Below are 14,601 nucleotides of genomic sequence, written 5' to 3'. Positions count from 1 at the left end.
CAGTGTGGAAAAATAATCACAAGGACCAATTTTACAGTTATTAAGGACAAGACTGGCAATATTTGGGACATTTCTAACTGTCAAAATATAATCAGAAAAGAAGAGTCAAAGCATGAACTGAAGCTGTAACAAAGCCAAGACCAAATAAATCTCAGTCCTCGTCACACAGTTTTCATTTTGTTTGAGTGAAAACAGGTTTTTCAGTGACTAGAGTCCAGGTTAGAGTCTGGGTTCAAAACAGAACTTCTGGATTCTTACTTTGTTTTCTCTGATTTTCCCACAGATTAATTTCATTTTCCTCTTCAACATTGTGAGAATTCTGATGACCAAACTTCGAGCCTCCACCACATCGGAAACAATTCAGTACAGGTACATTAAATGGCGTCTGCTGTTTCATATTCGCCTGTAGGTTTACACTTTTAATACTTTGAGTTTCATGCTTGATCGGACTAGAACACAATTGTGCCTGTGCACTGTTTTTTTTACCATTTACCATTTTGTCACCATTGTCTGATCAACACTGTCCTCATCTGCAGGAAAGCTGTGAAGGCTACACTGGTACTTCTTCCTCTCCTGGGAATCACCTATATGCTGTTTTTTGTCAACCCGGGTGAAGATGAGATTTCTCAAATCGTCTTCATATATTTTAACTCCTTTTTGGAATCCTTCCAGGTATGAGTTATTTTTCCAACAAACAGTCCAATACCATCTTCCTCTGAGATTAATGTAAAGAGCGTGATAAGCTGCTGTATGTGTGATGAAAACGGCATCAGGGTTGTTGGTGTTTTGGTGATTTTGTGTTCCTCGTTTCCTTGCAGGGCTTCTTCGTGTCTGTGTTTTACTGCTTCCTAAACAGTGAGGTAAGCAGATTCACATGCAGCATTTTATGTTCCCTCTGCTTCAGACAGGGGGAACATAACTTTTACATCCCCTCTTCCAGGGCTTCCACTCTCCCTTTTGGTGACTGTAGCTGTAGCTGCTAATGCAGGGAATCGAGTGGTAAAGCCCGAAGCACTTTAATTTAGGGCACAATTAAGACTTGTCATGTGCAGACATAAGTGACATCACTTTTTACGCTTTAAGACAGTGTCAGCTTCGATTTGGCTCCATGGAGGAATCAGGGGTGAAACCCACTCAGAATAGCACAGAGCACAAATGTTACTTACAGTACATGGTATTTCTGATTTACATTAGTAGCATAATAGTTTATTTGTATTAGTGTTGCATTTCTAAGACGTATATAAACATACAGTAATAATATATATATATATAATAATACAGTAAGTATGAGCTGTAAAGTGTCTCATCCTGAACAACTCAGGCCTGATGACAGTCAAACATTTGACCTTCTTTCCTTCGAATTGCCTAACTCTGCCTTCCTCCTCCTCCCCTCTTTCCATGATCTTTCCAGATGTTTCCTTACAGCTAACAAGCCCACTAACACAAGCAGTTATTTCAGAGATGATGTTTTACCGCTACACAAAACACATGTTACAGAAGAGGTCATGAAGCTGCAGGCCTGTACCGTGAACATCCAGTTAGACACTGACAGTGGCAATGAAAACATGCAGATGTTCAGACGTCAGCTAATGAAACCATTGTTAGCATGTCAACTAAACACAGTTTAAAATATTAATAATATAAATAAACAAGGATTGTAACAGTGGTCATTTTATAGCTGACCAACAATGTCCACCATCACAGAAAAGTGAAAATGTTTAGAAAATGTGTTGTTTTGTCACATCATCCCCAAAATCACACAATGAACAAAAGAGAGGGAACAAAAAAACAGCAGTTCTGTGGACATGTTTGTTAGAAAATATTGACTTGATTGATAGTTTAAATAATTGCTATTTATTGACTAGTCCTTGTGTTTAGGTTTCCTCAGTCTGAGAAATTTTCTTTGCAGTACAAGTAACTTTAGCAGCAGTGGCAAAACACAGTGCTATAGATGGAATCATTAGTTTGTCATTAATATCATGATGATTTTCCAGTTTGTATTTATTAGCTTTATCCTTTATACATTTCGGTCATTCTAATAAATATAATGTCATATGAGTATTTCATATTTATAGAATGACTTTCATTTAAAGCTAGTTTAATAAAAACATTGATGTACGTAAGAAGAAATGTGCGTCGCCTCGTGCAGTTCGCCACATTATATATTTATTGTCTGTTCAGTGGCTCCTTTGTAATATTTTCTGTTTGCAGCCAAGTTACAGTTTACTAAGATCATCTTTAAATATTGTATAGAGCTGAGTTGGTGTTAACTAACTCTGTAATGTCTGTGTATCTTTGTCTGTACACTTCCCTTTTTTAATCAAGTCCTTTTGAATGGAACTAAATTTGAAGACAGGATTTTTTTTTTTTTACTGTCTTCTGTTATATTAAGTAGAAAATTATATTTTTTTCTTTATAAAACCAAACTTACAGCTGCTGTGAGAGTCAAACCGTTAAAACGAGGCAAACTTACACTCACACTTTAACTCTCAATAAATCCTCCTTATGTCAATGACAAAATTCCTTTGGTGATTAGCATTTTCAGTTTAGCTGTATATAGATCATTTTGGGGAAAGATTTGAATAATATTCAGCAGGACTGTGTAGGTGTACTTTCATCAAATTTGACAGGCTGTGCTGGCAAACAACCACATTATTGTTCAGATGTTACACAGAAATCTGTGCCCACTTAAAGCTAGTGACAATAAATGTATTTGGTTGTATTTTCTAAATCCTCCACCTGGGTGATCAAATGAGTGAAGGAAGTTTCTTAATTTCTTTTGTATGGTTGCGTTGGGCACTGACCTTTCAGGGCCACCGTACAAGGCTCGTTCGCTCAACAGCAGTGTGCTACATACATGTTGTTTTTCTCAGCTACCTCCCTCAGCTTGTTCTCTGAACTTTCAGTCAATACCATTTTGGCTGGGACTACAAGCCTGATGTCACCAAACGGACCCTCGTTGACCCCCCACCTGAGCCAGAATCTAGGGGAAAATCTTATTATGTCTTGACCTTTTCTGCATAATGAAGAGGATTAAGTTAGATTTTTAGGTTTAATGAAGACAGCCTTCTGTTTTGAATTCCAATCAGGCTCTGGAGTCACAGCACTGACCATCTTTATATCACAGACTAATCGCTGTCTTACTGTAGTTATTCCTGGAGTAGCATGTGGATGTAATATCAGCTGACTGCTGCCCTTTGGTTATCATCCCTCACTGTTGATGAACAATTGGCTCATCATGAACCGTGTTGTAGCTTCAACAAGGGGCTTAAGCAGCATGTGTGTCTCACACTGGATATTGATTTAGTGGTTTTGTTACGAGCTGAGAGAAGCAGAAAATGCAGAGGGGAAGAAATGAGACAGATGAACAAAGGATACCCGGGGTCACATTCAAGAGAAAAGAAAAACACTTAGTGATAAAACGTGTTGGGGATTCATTTGTCTTCCTTTGGGTCAGAGGACATTCACTAACCATAGGACGGATTCATACGCTGATGACTCGTAAAATGAGGTTTTGGTATTTACTAAACCGTGTGTTTCAAGCAAAGCGCGTCTTTTCAAACCATATTGTGAGCACTGAGGAGGGGGGAGGGGCGCGTACAGAAGGGGACACGTGGGACGATTGATTGTGAGGTGGGGTTGAGAGAGAGAGAGTGGAGGAACCCAGCTTAATCATCATTAAAAGGACAGATGGCGTGTGGTGGACGTGGATTCAGTTCCGAAATCTTAGAAAATGCTGGCTTTGTACGGATGAAAATTTCTGCCAGAAAAAAAAAATCAATGCATAAAAATCATAATGATCATTGGAACCATTAGCTAATTAGTTATAATTCTGAGAAATTAAATCCAAGTCAACATTTGGGACATACTAAGTTTTATGGTAGTAAATCAAAAGCTGACCTAATAACACATTGTTCTGAGGTTATAATATTCTTAAATATCGCACAGTTCGGAAATATCTTACACTTCTGCCCAGTTTCTCAAAAGGTTTTGACCTTTAACCTAATTAATTATGACTTTATATCTAAAACTTGACTCCTAATATTAAGTTTTATATAATATCAAATTTTTACTTCATATCGAAGACATTTTTGACATAATGTCATTTTGATATAATTGCTGTTTTATTTTGACTTTGATTTCATGAAAATGAAACCAATATCTTCTGATTTGATCATGTTGCAGTTTTGACGGAGTATGTCATAATCCTGAATTTTCATTTAATTGGGATTTTTACTTGTTTTTCTAAACATTTTGTTCTCAAGAATTTACTTCATCAGATTAAATATCTGCTGTGTAATATTAACATACAACAATAGTAACATTAACATTGTAACATTGCACCATGTGGGTTTTCTTTTATTTGATTTCTGAAACACCTGCTTTAAGCTGAAAATGAAATGTCTTTAACTCAGATCCGTTAGCTCAGTTCGTAGAACTTCTTTTTTTAAGTACTTCTACTTTAAACATCCATAAGTGTATATTTGGTGAAGATGCACCTCCAACCCTCCATCAGCTGTCTGACCATCATTTTTCTTAATCCCTCGGGTTTGTTGCTGACAGGTGCGTTCGGCCGTGAGGAAGCGGTTTCACCGATGGCAGGAGCAGCACTCCATCCGAGCCAGGATGACCCAGGCGATGTCCATCCCCACTTCACCTTCACGGGTCAGTTTTCACAGCATCAAACAGTCCACATCACTATGAGAGAGGGAACCAGCTTTGTCCTAGGAGCTTCCAGCTGTCGTCATCATTTTCTGCCACATCACTGGAGTGCACTAACACTTTGCGGGCTGGGCCGAGGCTAGAGAGCAAGGGAGAGACTACATCAGTTTCCTAAACCTCAGGAGGGACACTACAAAGAAAATGGATGGGGAAAGAGGACACTGCCGTCTTAAAGAAATGGGAGGTTGGTGGATCAAATGATGCACGTGGAGCTGGGTGTGAATGTACAGCACTCTGTGTCCTCTCATGTTGTAGTCCAGCTTTTTATTTGTTTGCTTCTCGCTGGACTGCACCGAACTGGATCCAGCCCAGCACAAACTGGACTCGAGTGCTACACAGGCAGTTCACAAAGCTATTAAAATGACTTATCACGTAGTGTTGGTTTGTTGTTAATGTGGTGTCCTGCTCGCTCTGCTCCGTGCTGCTTTCATTAACTTTCCAGGAGAAAACAACACATTCCAAACTTTATCCCTTTAGAGAATTGTTCCAAAACAGTGTCTGCAACGTCACATGCTCTTGTGTTTTCTTTCCAAGAAGTGGACGAGAACAATCGGCGACCTCTCGTGTGTTTGTGGAAGCTCCAGGAGCATTAGCTTAGCATAAAGACTGGCAGCTGGGGGTGTGAGGCCAGTCTGCCCATCTCCAGACTGCAGAATGTCACCTACACCTGTTACGGGACTTGCCTCTGTCTTAAAACCACAAATGATCTTTTCTGTTGTGTAGGTCTTCTCTGTGCACTCCTTTCCTAGCTTCTGACTGGCTGAACACACCTGATCCAGGTAATCCACTGTGGGTTGTATAGGGTCCGTTGGAGAACTAGCACAAGGACCAGGATTGAGAACCACTGTTCTAAATTCATCTTAAAGCAGAATGGATGTTTAGGTGGACAAAATAACCTTTAACTGGGGTGGATTGATTTCTTTGCGCTGTGAACACGTTCATCTCACAATGCTGATATGGTGAAACTGCTGCCTAAAAACACCTCCAGCAACACGGAGCAACACAAGCATTTGCTTAAAGTTGATGAATGTAAGCCCAGTATTTTCTTACCTCCTGATAAAAGCAGACACATTCTCAGGCTTACAGAAGTGATCTGAGAGCGGGACACAAACCAAATCAGACCTTTTTTTGTTTTGTTCGATCCACAGCTCCTCCAGTCCACATAACAATGTCCTTGTCCTGTGTGTGTCCATCACCAGTACGTCTCTTTACATAAAAACATCTGGAAAATAACGCAATGTTGAAGACCTTAGTGATGTGATACAGCAACACAGATGGATTTGATTCGGCTAAAAAAATCTGAATTGGGCAATATTGGGCCTCAATGGTGGAAAGTTCACGTGCTTTGTTACTGCGCCTAAGTACATTTTTCACAGAACTATGCTTTATTTAAGTAGATTTAATTATGGCTACTTTGACTTTTACTCCACTACATTTTAATCTCCCTCCATGGTCTTATTCAAAAGACTTGTTTGACATATTAGCAGCACTCAAAGTGAGCTGTTTGCAGTAATTTTACTCTCAAACACATCTTTCACCATATTGGTCCTCCGTCCAGACAAATTGATCCCTTTGAAAGTCTCTTTTCGTCCACTGATTTGCTGAGCTGACCAGTCAGAGTGGTCTCTCTCAATGACAAAAAAAGCTGCCCACAGGTGTCCATCACCCCAGGTCATTGGCACTAGTCAGATCAGTGCATGGGAAGAAGAAAATCTAACAAAAGTCAGCAAACAACAATGTGAACATTCCAATACGATAAAATGAATTCCTTCATTCCAGATGTGTAAATGTGAAGATCTGTGGTGAGAGTGGTGCAGCTGCTAACGGTTTTTAGTTATCTCCACTAATGCAGCAGAACGTAGCCGCTAGTTGGCTATTGGCTGCAGTCTTTGCGATGCGTTCAGGTGCCGTAGTGGCCCCGACAAAGCTGTCACGAGGCCGTGCAACAGTCGGCCCTGGAGGAAAAACTCAATTAGCTTTTTCCTGATACTGTTCTCTGCTTGTTCTGATATGAGGCCGAAACCTAAAACATCATTTGGGAACCTGTTTTCCAGTTTGTCACAGTTTGATGTGGACGGAGGTGAATGTAAAAACACATCGAGAAGCCTGGTGTTGACGCATAAAACTGCATATTAGAGCTTAATGTTGCTGCACAGGCAGAGATACGAGGACAAAGAGCGGAAACATGCTGAAATGAATCAGGTGATGCTCTGTGTGTTGACCAACACCTTCAGTGTTAAACATGCAAAGAATAAACGTAGTGTAACAGTCATTAGCATTGAAGTGTACATTAAAATCACATTGTCAAAAGAGATGTGAGATGTGAAGCTGAGGACCACAACTTAATTTATTTTGTAAAACATCTGCAGCATTTTACAACCCCAATTCCCATAGAGTTGGGAAGATGTGTAAAATCAGAAAGCAATGATTTACAAACCTCATCGACCCATATTTTATTCACATTAGAACACAAATAGCATATCAGATGTAGAGGTGATCTTCCTCGTATCCAGCCGTCCAAAGGTTCTCCACTCCACAGATCGCTGTATAAAAGTGAACATTTATTGAATCCCATGTACTTTAGGAACCTTGTTTCTATGACAACTAGTTAAGCAAACTTAAAAGCTAAACTTCAAAGGCAGTTATATGACTCATTAATGACATAATCAGGACGCTTACATACGCTTTTTAATCTGACTCTAACATACACGTCGAAACTTAGATGATGAAGCTGAGACATCTTACAATTTCATGGAAAATATTAGCTCATTTTAAATTTGATGGCAGCAACACATCTCAAAAACGTTGGGCAACAAAAGTGTGTTCAACGGACGAGGTCGAAGGTGAAAACTGCATGTGCCTGATTTTCAGACATGGCTTCGCAGGAGAAACATCCGGGTGCTGAAGTGTCCTGCCTGCAGTCCAGGCCTTTCACAAACAGAAAAATGTAATGCAACATAAAACGAAACACCCAGCAACAAAGACCCAGGCTGTTGAGAATGGAACAACATTCCTCTGCTAAACCCAGGTGTTTACAGACAGTTGTTAGGAGAAGAGGAGGAGATGCTACACTATGGTCAACATCACCCTGTTCCAACTTTGCTGATGTGTTGATGCCATCGAATTCAAAATGAGCTCATATTTTCCATGAAACGGTTTCAACATCTGATATGTTGTTTATGTTCTGTTGTGAATAAAATATGGGTTAATGAGATTTGGAAATGTTTTACACATCCCCCAACTTTTGGGGATTTGGATTTGTACTTTCTAACTCATGGATGTACAGCGTTTGGAAACAAACCTTAATAAAGAGACTTATTATTTCTGCCTCTACACCAGCAACATAGAGAAGCTGTTTGTTCTTATGAGAGACTTTCTGTAGTGTTCGCTCGACATTTGCACGGGCAGCACAGTTACTTTATTGATTTATTGTAAATACATAAATATGTATATATAATATATGTATATATAATATATGTATATATAATATATATATATAATATATATATATATATATATATATATATATATATATATATAAATATATATAAAAGCAGGATGAGGTGTAAAATCCGGTGGAGTTGTCACAAATATAAACCAAAAAACACACAAACAACACACTGTAAGTCATGTGGGCACATTATCCATGTGATTAGCAACGTACAGTCCACATTCCTACTCTGCCAGGACGCCTGTGCATTTTTATCATTTCTATCCTCTTTATATTAAATATGAACCTCATGTTGTTTTTTCACCCCCTCCCCTCAGAGTCGTGTGAGCACTTGTAGTTTCAGAAAGCTAAACTTCACATGCTGCTGTGATATTGTGCATTATTCTAATGTTAGTGGTTGAGAGGTTTTAATATTTGCTCAGATGAAGGAGACTCAAGCACTTTGCAATGTAAAGGCAGTTACCCCAAAAATAAAATTGTAATTTTATGTTATTTCAAAATGTGAGCAGGAATAAACGGAACAGGTGTTGGAGACGTTGAGAAAATATGTCTTTATAGTCATGAGGTACATATATGGTGGTCAGAAAAATCACAATGTATTCAACATTATTATTGTTATTTATGTTCAATATTGTTATTTTCATACTTGAAAGATGTCAGATAATAAACACAGTTGCATTTGACAGAGTGAAAAATTGAACAAATGGCTGAGCTGTGAACTTTATTTATAACACTGTTCACTTTCCATATGAAACTCCCAGAGATTCAGCTGTTGTCTGGTGCCCACTCTGCTCACGATCACTCTGCCATTTGTCTCCACAGTCCCCCGAGAAAAGCCAGCACAAGAAATGCATTTGGAGCTTTCTGTGATCCTTTTAAGGGAAGACGCAGCCCAACATCGACTTTTTCAACAAGATCCTTCTGCCCGAGTGAACACAACCGGAGGCGAGGAGCTTCTCCTGCTTTTAATCTGGGACGTCACAGCAAAGCACGGCTCCTAAGACAAGCGAGACAAATCTGGGCTAAAACACAAGTTGCAAGGATTTCATTTGTGAAAGTGAATCGGTTTAGTTTGCGAGGAGGAAGTCGGACTGGATGGATGAGTCAACAAAATGCAGAGGTTTCCCACAGGAGACCAACATTTGGTGTGGAACAGCTAGTTTTACTACTTATCGTAACCAGTCATGTCAGAAACGGGATGTGATGCTGAACAATTTGGTGTTTTTGAGGCTTAAGCCAAATTAAGCCACCATGTTTGCACAGTTGTAATCCAGCATTTTTCACCGTTCAGAGCATCAGCTGGCTGTTTGGTGCCCTTGTAAAAGCTAGTTTGGTAAAAATGGGGCCATTTCAACAGGGGCAGGGAGGGAGGCAGGGAGGGAGGGAGGGAGGGCGCCCCACTCCTTTTAAATAGGAGCTTCTTTATGGATTTTTATGGATTTATTCATTTTGCTACATTTGGCCTCTCTTTGTGCTGATTTAGCTCATTCCGAGATCTTCAAACACGAAATGTGAAGAGTCACTTTGTACCGAGGCCCCTGAACTTCAGGGATCCATCCATGCTGACCCGACTGTGGGTCAGCGCTTAGACTGTATTTTCAATTCTAGTCTCCAAAGATACAAGAAATGTCCGAATAATGGTGAAATAAACGAGTGAAAATCAAGCACAAGTCAGTTTGTCTGAGCCATAAATAGGGTTTGAATGTTTGCATCGTATCCAATGTTGGAGCAAGTTGAATACAAATGATGTCAGTCACTGTCAAACTGTGTGGAATGTGATGGCTTTAATAACGGCAAAGCACCTACGGGAATAAAGGGAAAAACATTATGTCAGAAGGTTAAATCTGTGGAAAGGCTGAGGAAACTGTCATGAGAACTGGCTCTTAGTGGTGAATTGATATGCAGTTAATAAAGTAACCACATCATCTGTAATGAATATGGATGACTGTCATAATCACCCTGGTATTGCTGTGTGTAACTGGTAGCAGAAATGGAATATAATAATCTAAACATTGAATATAAAGCTATCAAAAGAAACCTCAGTCCTCGACTTTGTTGTGGGCTGAGGTGGATGTGGTCGTAGGCCACACGTTACCTGACGGACACCGAAGTGTCTCTCAGAATTAAGCTCCTCACTCCTCACTGCTTGACAACACCAGCACAAAGTTAAACATTTGTACACGGGACAAGTTACAAAAGAAGAAATAAAAAAAATACAGAGCTGGGACCCGGTGTCACAGGTGTCTATGAATTATTAGCACATCTGAACCATTTTCCTTATCCACACGTTATAGCAGGTAAAAGATGCCAGAAATGTTGAGATAAGTAACACACACGTGTATATTGGAACATTTTGTCTGTTACACGTTTGAGCAGCAGTTTAGTTGCATAAATCTGTGGCTGCAGAATACTTTCTTTTTTTAAAGTATGTCTTGCTTATAAAACTTCTGATTCTGAAGGCACTGAACGTATGATTGTACAGCAAAGCAGTAATTAAATACAGCATGTACATACTTCAGACTGATTGATTTGAGTATTTAGATTTTTACCCAATTTACACTTTGAACACATTGAGTGTTTGACGTTTTACTCCACCACAGTTCATATGTGACAGCTTTGGAAGCAGATTATTTTAATTCATATCAAATATAATTAACAAATGAATTACCTTCAGGTTACATGATCATAAATCTAAAATATGGAAGTGTTCCGTACTTCCTCTCCTTCTCTTTGATCCCACACACTGTGCAAATGCATGGAGATCTCTCACAGAGATCAGAGCATTTCCAAAAGTATCAAAGCTTTCATTGTGAATTGCACAGAAACATGATAGACGATGCACATTAAGATGCTGATGAGAGAACTTGTTGTCTGCTGTCTTGCCTCTGTTACATTAACTTGATCTGAAGAGTGATCGTGCTCCACAGACAGAGGAATGAAACAATGCAGTATGCAGCTTTTGTTGGTTAAAAATATGTACGTGAAAGTACCTTCAATGAAAAAAGGTGCATGGTAGACACTGAAAATCGGTTTTTGAGAAGAGTATTTGACGTTTGAAATGGCTCCATTGACACTAATGTAGCTGCAAACACACTGACGTGTGCGTAGGCTGCTGCAAAAACAGTGACAATGTAGTAAAACACAGTTGTAACCGAAATGATAAACTTTGCCTTCAGAGTCTTTACAACTGACAGACATTGAGCTGTTCGGGCCAGTGTTGGTGAGTTATTAACATTTCTGAAATCATGATGTAGTGTTTCTCAATGCTAAGGGATGAAAAGTAGAATGCTTGAGCTCATTGGCAGGATGCAGCTGATGGTGTTGATGGAGCTTCAGCTCCACCTACTGCTCTTTTGCTGCAACTACATTCTGATTTGTGCTCAACGACTGGACGCCTCACAATTTTTAACGCCGAGAGGAAATTTGTGTTTTGCAGCAGCACCGAGGCAGATGAAGAGGAAGTACAACGATGAAGTGCTAATTGAATAACACAAAAGGAAATGGCTCACAAAACCTGAGCAGCATTGGTGGTGGAGTGGTTAGTGCTGCCAGCTCACAGAAGGTTGTGGCTTCACATCAGTGGAAAAGTTTCACATGTGCTACTTCAGTGAAGCTGAGTCTATTCTCCACCTCATGTGTCAAGAGTCTGAAACAACTACTGAAACATCACAGGACAAAGTTTGTCTGAAGCAACAAGAGATGAAACATGAAATGTGAAACATTAATTCACTACGACATTTGTTCGAAAACAGTACTGACACTACAAAACTGAAGTACCTGTACTGTACTTGAGTTGCTTTAATAACCGTACTGTGTTCAACTCTTCTGCAACTTACAATTATTGATTAAAAACGAAGAAATGGCACTTTTCTTTCTCAGAGCTCTTAATTATGTCTTCACTGGCTGTTTTTGCTTGATTGACCATTTAAAACCTCGGTACAATCAAGTTTCTGTCCTTTTGGAGTCTCACTTTATTTTTAAAATAACTCAGCTAATGATGCTTGATATTGTTCCAGCTACATTTCAGAGGGAAACTGGGAAATTTGTTATCCACTATATTTGTTTCTTACACTTTTACAGAAAAACAGTTTTGGATCTGATGTGTTTTATACTAAATGCTCTAAACAGCAGTAGGAAGCACAGAGGGATCATTTTCCCTATTGTGCTTCTTATAATAAATTTCATATACGTATACATTAGTTCCCACAATTAATTTCATGTTTCTTTTTGTTATGCGAGTGGAATGTGTGGGGCTTTTGGTAATGCTGTAGGATGTGAATACTTCTTTCAGCTCATGGTCTGTCTCACATCATTACAACACTGATCTCTTAAGTGCCCACGTAGCTCACTGTGTAACAAAAGAAATGATTAAAGAAGTCAGATGAGAAGTGATGAATAAACCCGACCCAACATAAAAAACTGTGGTAAAATGTAACAAAGTAGTTTTACTAAAGTATTGTATTTTATACTACGTTACATTTCAGAAGACAGTAGTGCACATTTTCCTCCACTACATTACTCTCACAGTGTTTGTTACTTTACACATTAGGATTTTTGCATTAACCTTTATAAAATATGACGCTGTGTTGTAAATAAAACTACTCAACCACAAATTCCAAGTCCAAAAATGATCCACTCCAGAGATCGTTGTGTGACAAACAGAACAAGGTAAGAAACTCCCCAAACTGTCAACTAAACCTCTTTGGTTAGACAAAGTCAAAGGCAGCCATGTGATGTCAATGATGGCATCATCAGTACTTATACATACACTTGTTAATCTAACTAATCTTACAATACACAACGAGAAGAGAAATAGAGGAAAACCTGTTTGGCTCACACAGCGATAACAAATTGATTGGATTTTAATGCAAAACATGACACAAGTTCCTGGTTTCAGCTTCTTTTCTGCCACTTTTTTTTCTTGTAAATTACAAAGCTCTGGGTTGAAATGGGAATTTCTTTCGCTTTTTGTAATTGTTATAAATAAGCAGACAATTGATTCAGCAAATAATGAAAATATTCACTTTAAACCTTGATAAACTACAAAATAAAAGTCTGCCTGCATGTAGTTGCATAAATAATTATAATTAATTTTAAAGATTAACAGTTGGGTCATTCTGTGAAGTATTCCTACTTTAACGCCATTAATCTGGTTAAGCGTAAATAATTTTACGTTTAGCTGAGTATTTTCAGGATGTGGTATTAGGAGGCATTTTTACGAGCGTAATTTGTTTCAACATGACTTCCCCTTGATTCCAGTCATTAGGGTAATTAACACACAGTAAATGTTCAGTGAGTGAGCTGTTATGGCCATTAAATGCAGAAATCCTTTCTTCTACCTCGGGCCTTTGTTGCCATGCTGCCAGCAGCGGAGGGTGCAAGTCGTCTCCATCCAATGTGTTTTAGAGGAGCTCAGACTCCAGGATCCCTCATGCAGATCTCTGAGGAGGCCTCTACAACCCCCCTCACTGCAACCCCGAATCCTGGACGTTGATACTTATTAATATTTCCATCCATTGTGTGTCTTTTGCCTGCTCTGATCTCCAGTCACACCAGCTCCAGCTTGACCTCCAGCCGTGTGACGGCTTCGGGGTGAGCTCTGTCCGGACGCCTGTTCTGGGGACACGTTAACAGACCCAGACAAATCTCGTTCCAGCAGCAAAGTGTGTTTAGCATTAGATGCAAAAATTAAGATTCAAAGTCGTGCTCAGTGTTCGGCCTAATCTTCTTGTGAGTTGCATTGTGCTTGTGCATTGTGTGTAAAATTCCGGGGCTCATTTTAAAGTAGGTTCCAAACACAAAAGAGTGGAAATATCAGATACTACAGTTACTTTGACTGAATATACAGCAATCTTGACAGTGAGTAGCTAGCAACCTGCAGTGTAAATAGCATATTGTCATATTGTGGCAGAGTAAAAGCAGACACTTATACATTTTGGTGACGTTGTGGGAGTCAAAAAAAGGTTTTCATATGAAAACAATATTTTTCGATAATGAAGTTTCGTGCTATGAACTTTCGGGACCACATTTCCGCTGTATGGGCATTTGCTCATACTGACAGCCGCGACAGCCAATAGAAAGCCTCAAGCTGGCGCGACAGCCAATAGCAGCGCAGGGGAGGGTTGTTATCAAGTCGTAAACGGTTAGTAACAGGACAAGCAGGTAAGTAAGATTTTCGCTTGTTATTTTCTCAAATTTAACAAACGCTCCGCTTGCCAGGAAAAAGCACCCGGTTAGTTAAATATTCGATTGTTGGCTTTGTGCTGGCTGGACTTTGTAGTACAATTGTTATGCAAACGTGCAAAAAACGGTAGTCATTGAGAAGTCAGTATGGGATCGGGAAGCAAACGAGCTAACTAGCGTTAGCGCAGCCTGCTAGCTACGTTGTAATTGGCCAGCGCCTCGGCGTTAGCTTCCTACGTCTCTGT

The 14,601-nt window shown here is 39.4% G+C and overlaps 1 protein-coding gene across 2 annotated transcripts in view; it reads left to right on the top strand.

Moving 5' to 3' along the window:
- LOC137106006 (corticotropin-releasing factor receptor 1-like) overlaps nucleotides 1–9,539 on the top strand; it is a 61,201-nt gene extending 51,662 nt beyond the window's left edge. Inside the window, exons 11-15 of one of the 2 annotated variants that reach the window (XR_010911884.1) lie at nucleotides 284–369; nucleotides 537–672; nucleotides 819–860; nucleotides 4,564–5,751; nucleotides 8,996–9,539. Coding sequence is in view for 1 of the 2 variants with exons in the window: in XM_067488979.1 (XP_067345080.1) it covers nucleotides 284–369; nucleotides 537–672; nucleotides 819–860; nucleotides 4,564–4,665; nucleotides 8,996–9,043 (414 nt within the window). In the remaining variant the exon portion in view is untranslated. The remainder of the gene's footprint in view (nucleotides 1–283; nucleotides 370–536; nucleotides 673–818; nucleotides 861–4,563; nucleotides 5,752–8,995) is intronic. The other variant, XM_067488979.1, reaches the window with a different exon arrangement.
- The last annotated feature ends 5,062 nt before the right edge of the window (nucleotides 9,540–14,601 follow it).

This window comes from Channa argus, chromosome 20, assembly GCF_033026475.1.
Source record: "Channa argus isolate prfri chromosome 20, Channa argus male v1.0, whole genome shotgun sequence".
Classification (NCBI taxonomy): Eukaryota; Metazoa; Chordata; class Actinopteri; order Anabantiformes; family Channidae; genus Channa; species Channa argus.
The sequence above is the reverse complement of the archived record's forward strand: the minus strand, read 5'-3'. Positions and strand labels throughout refer to the sequence as shown.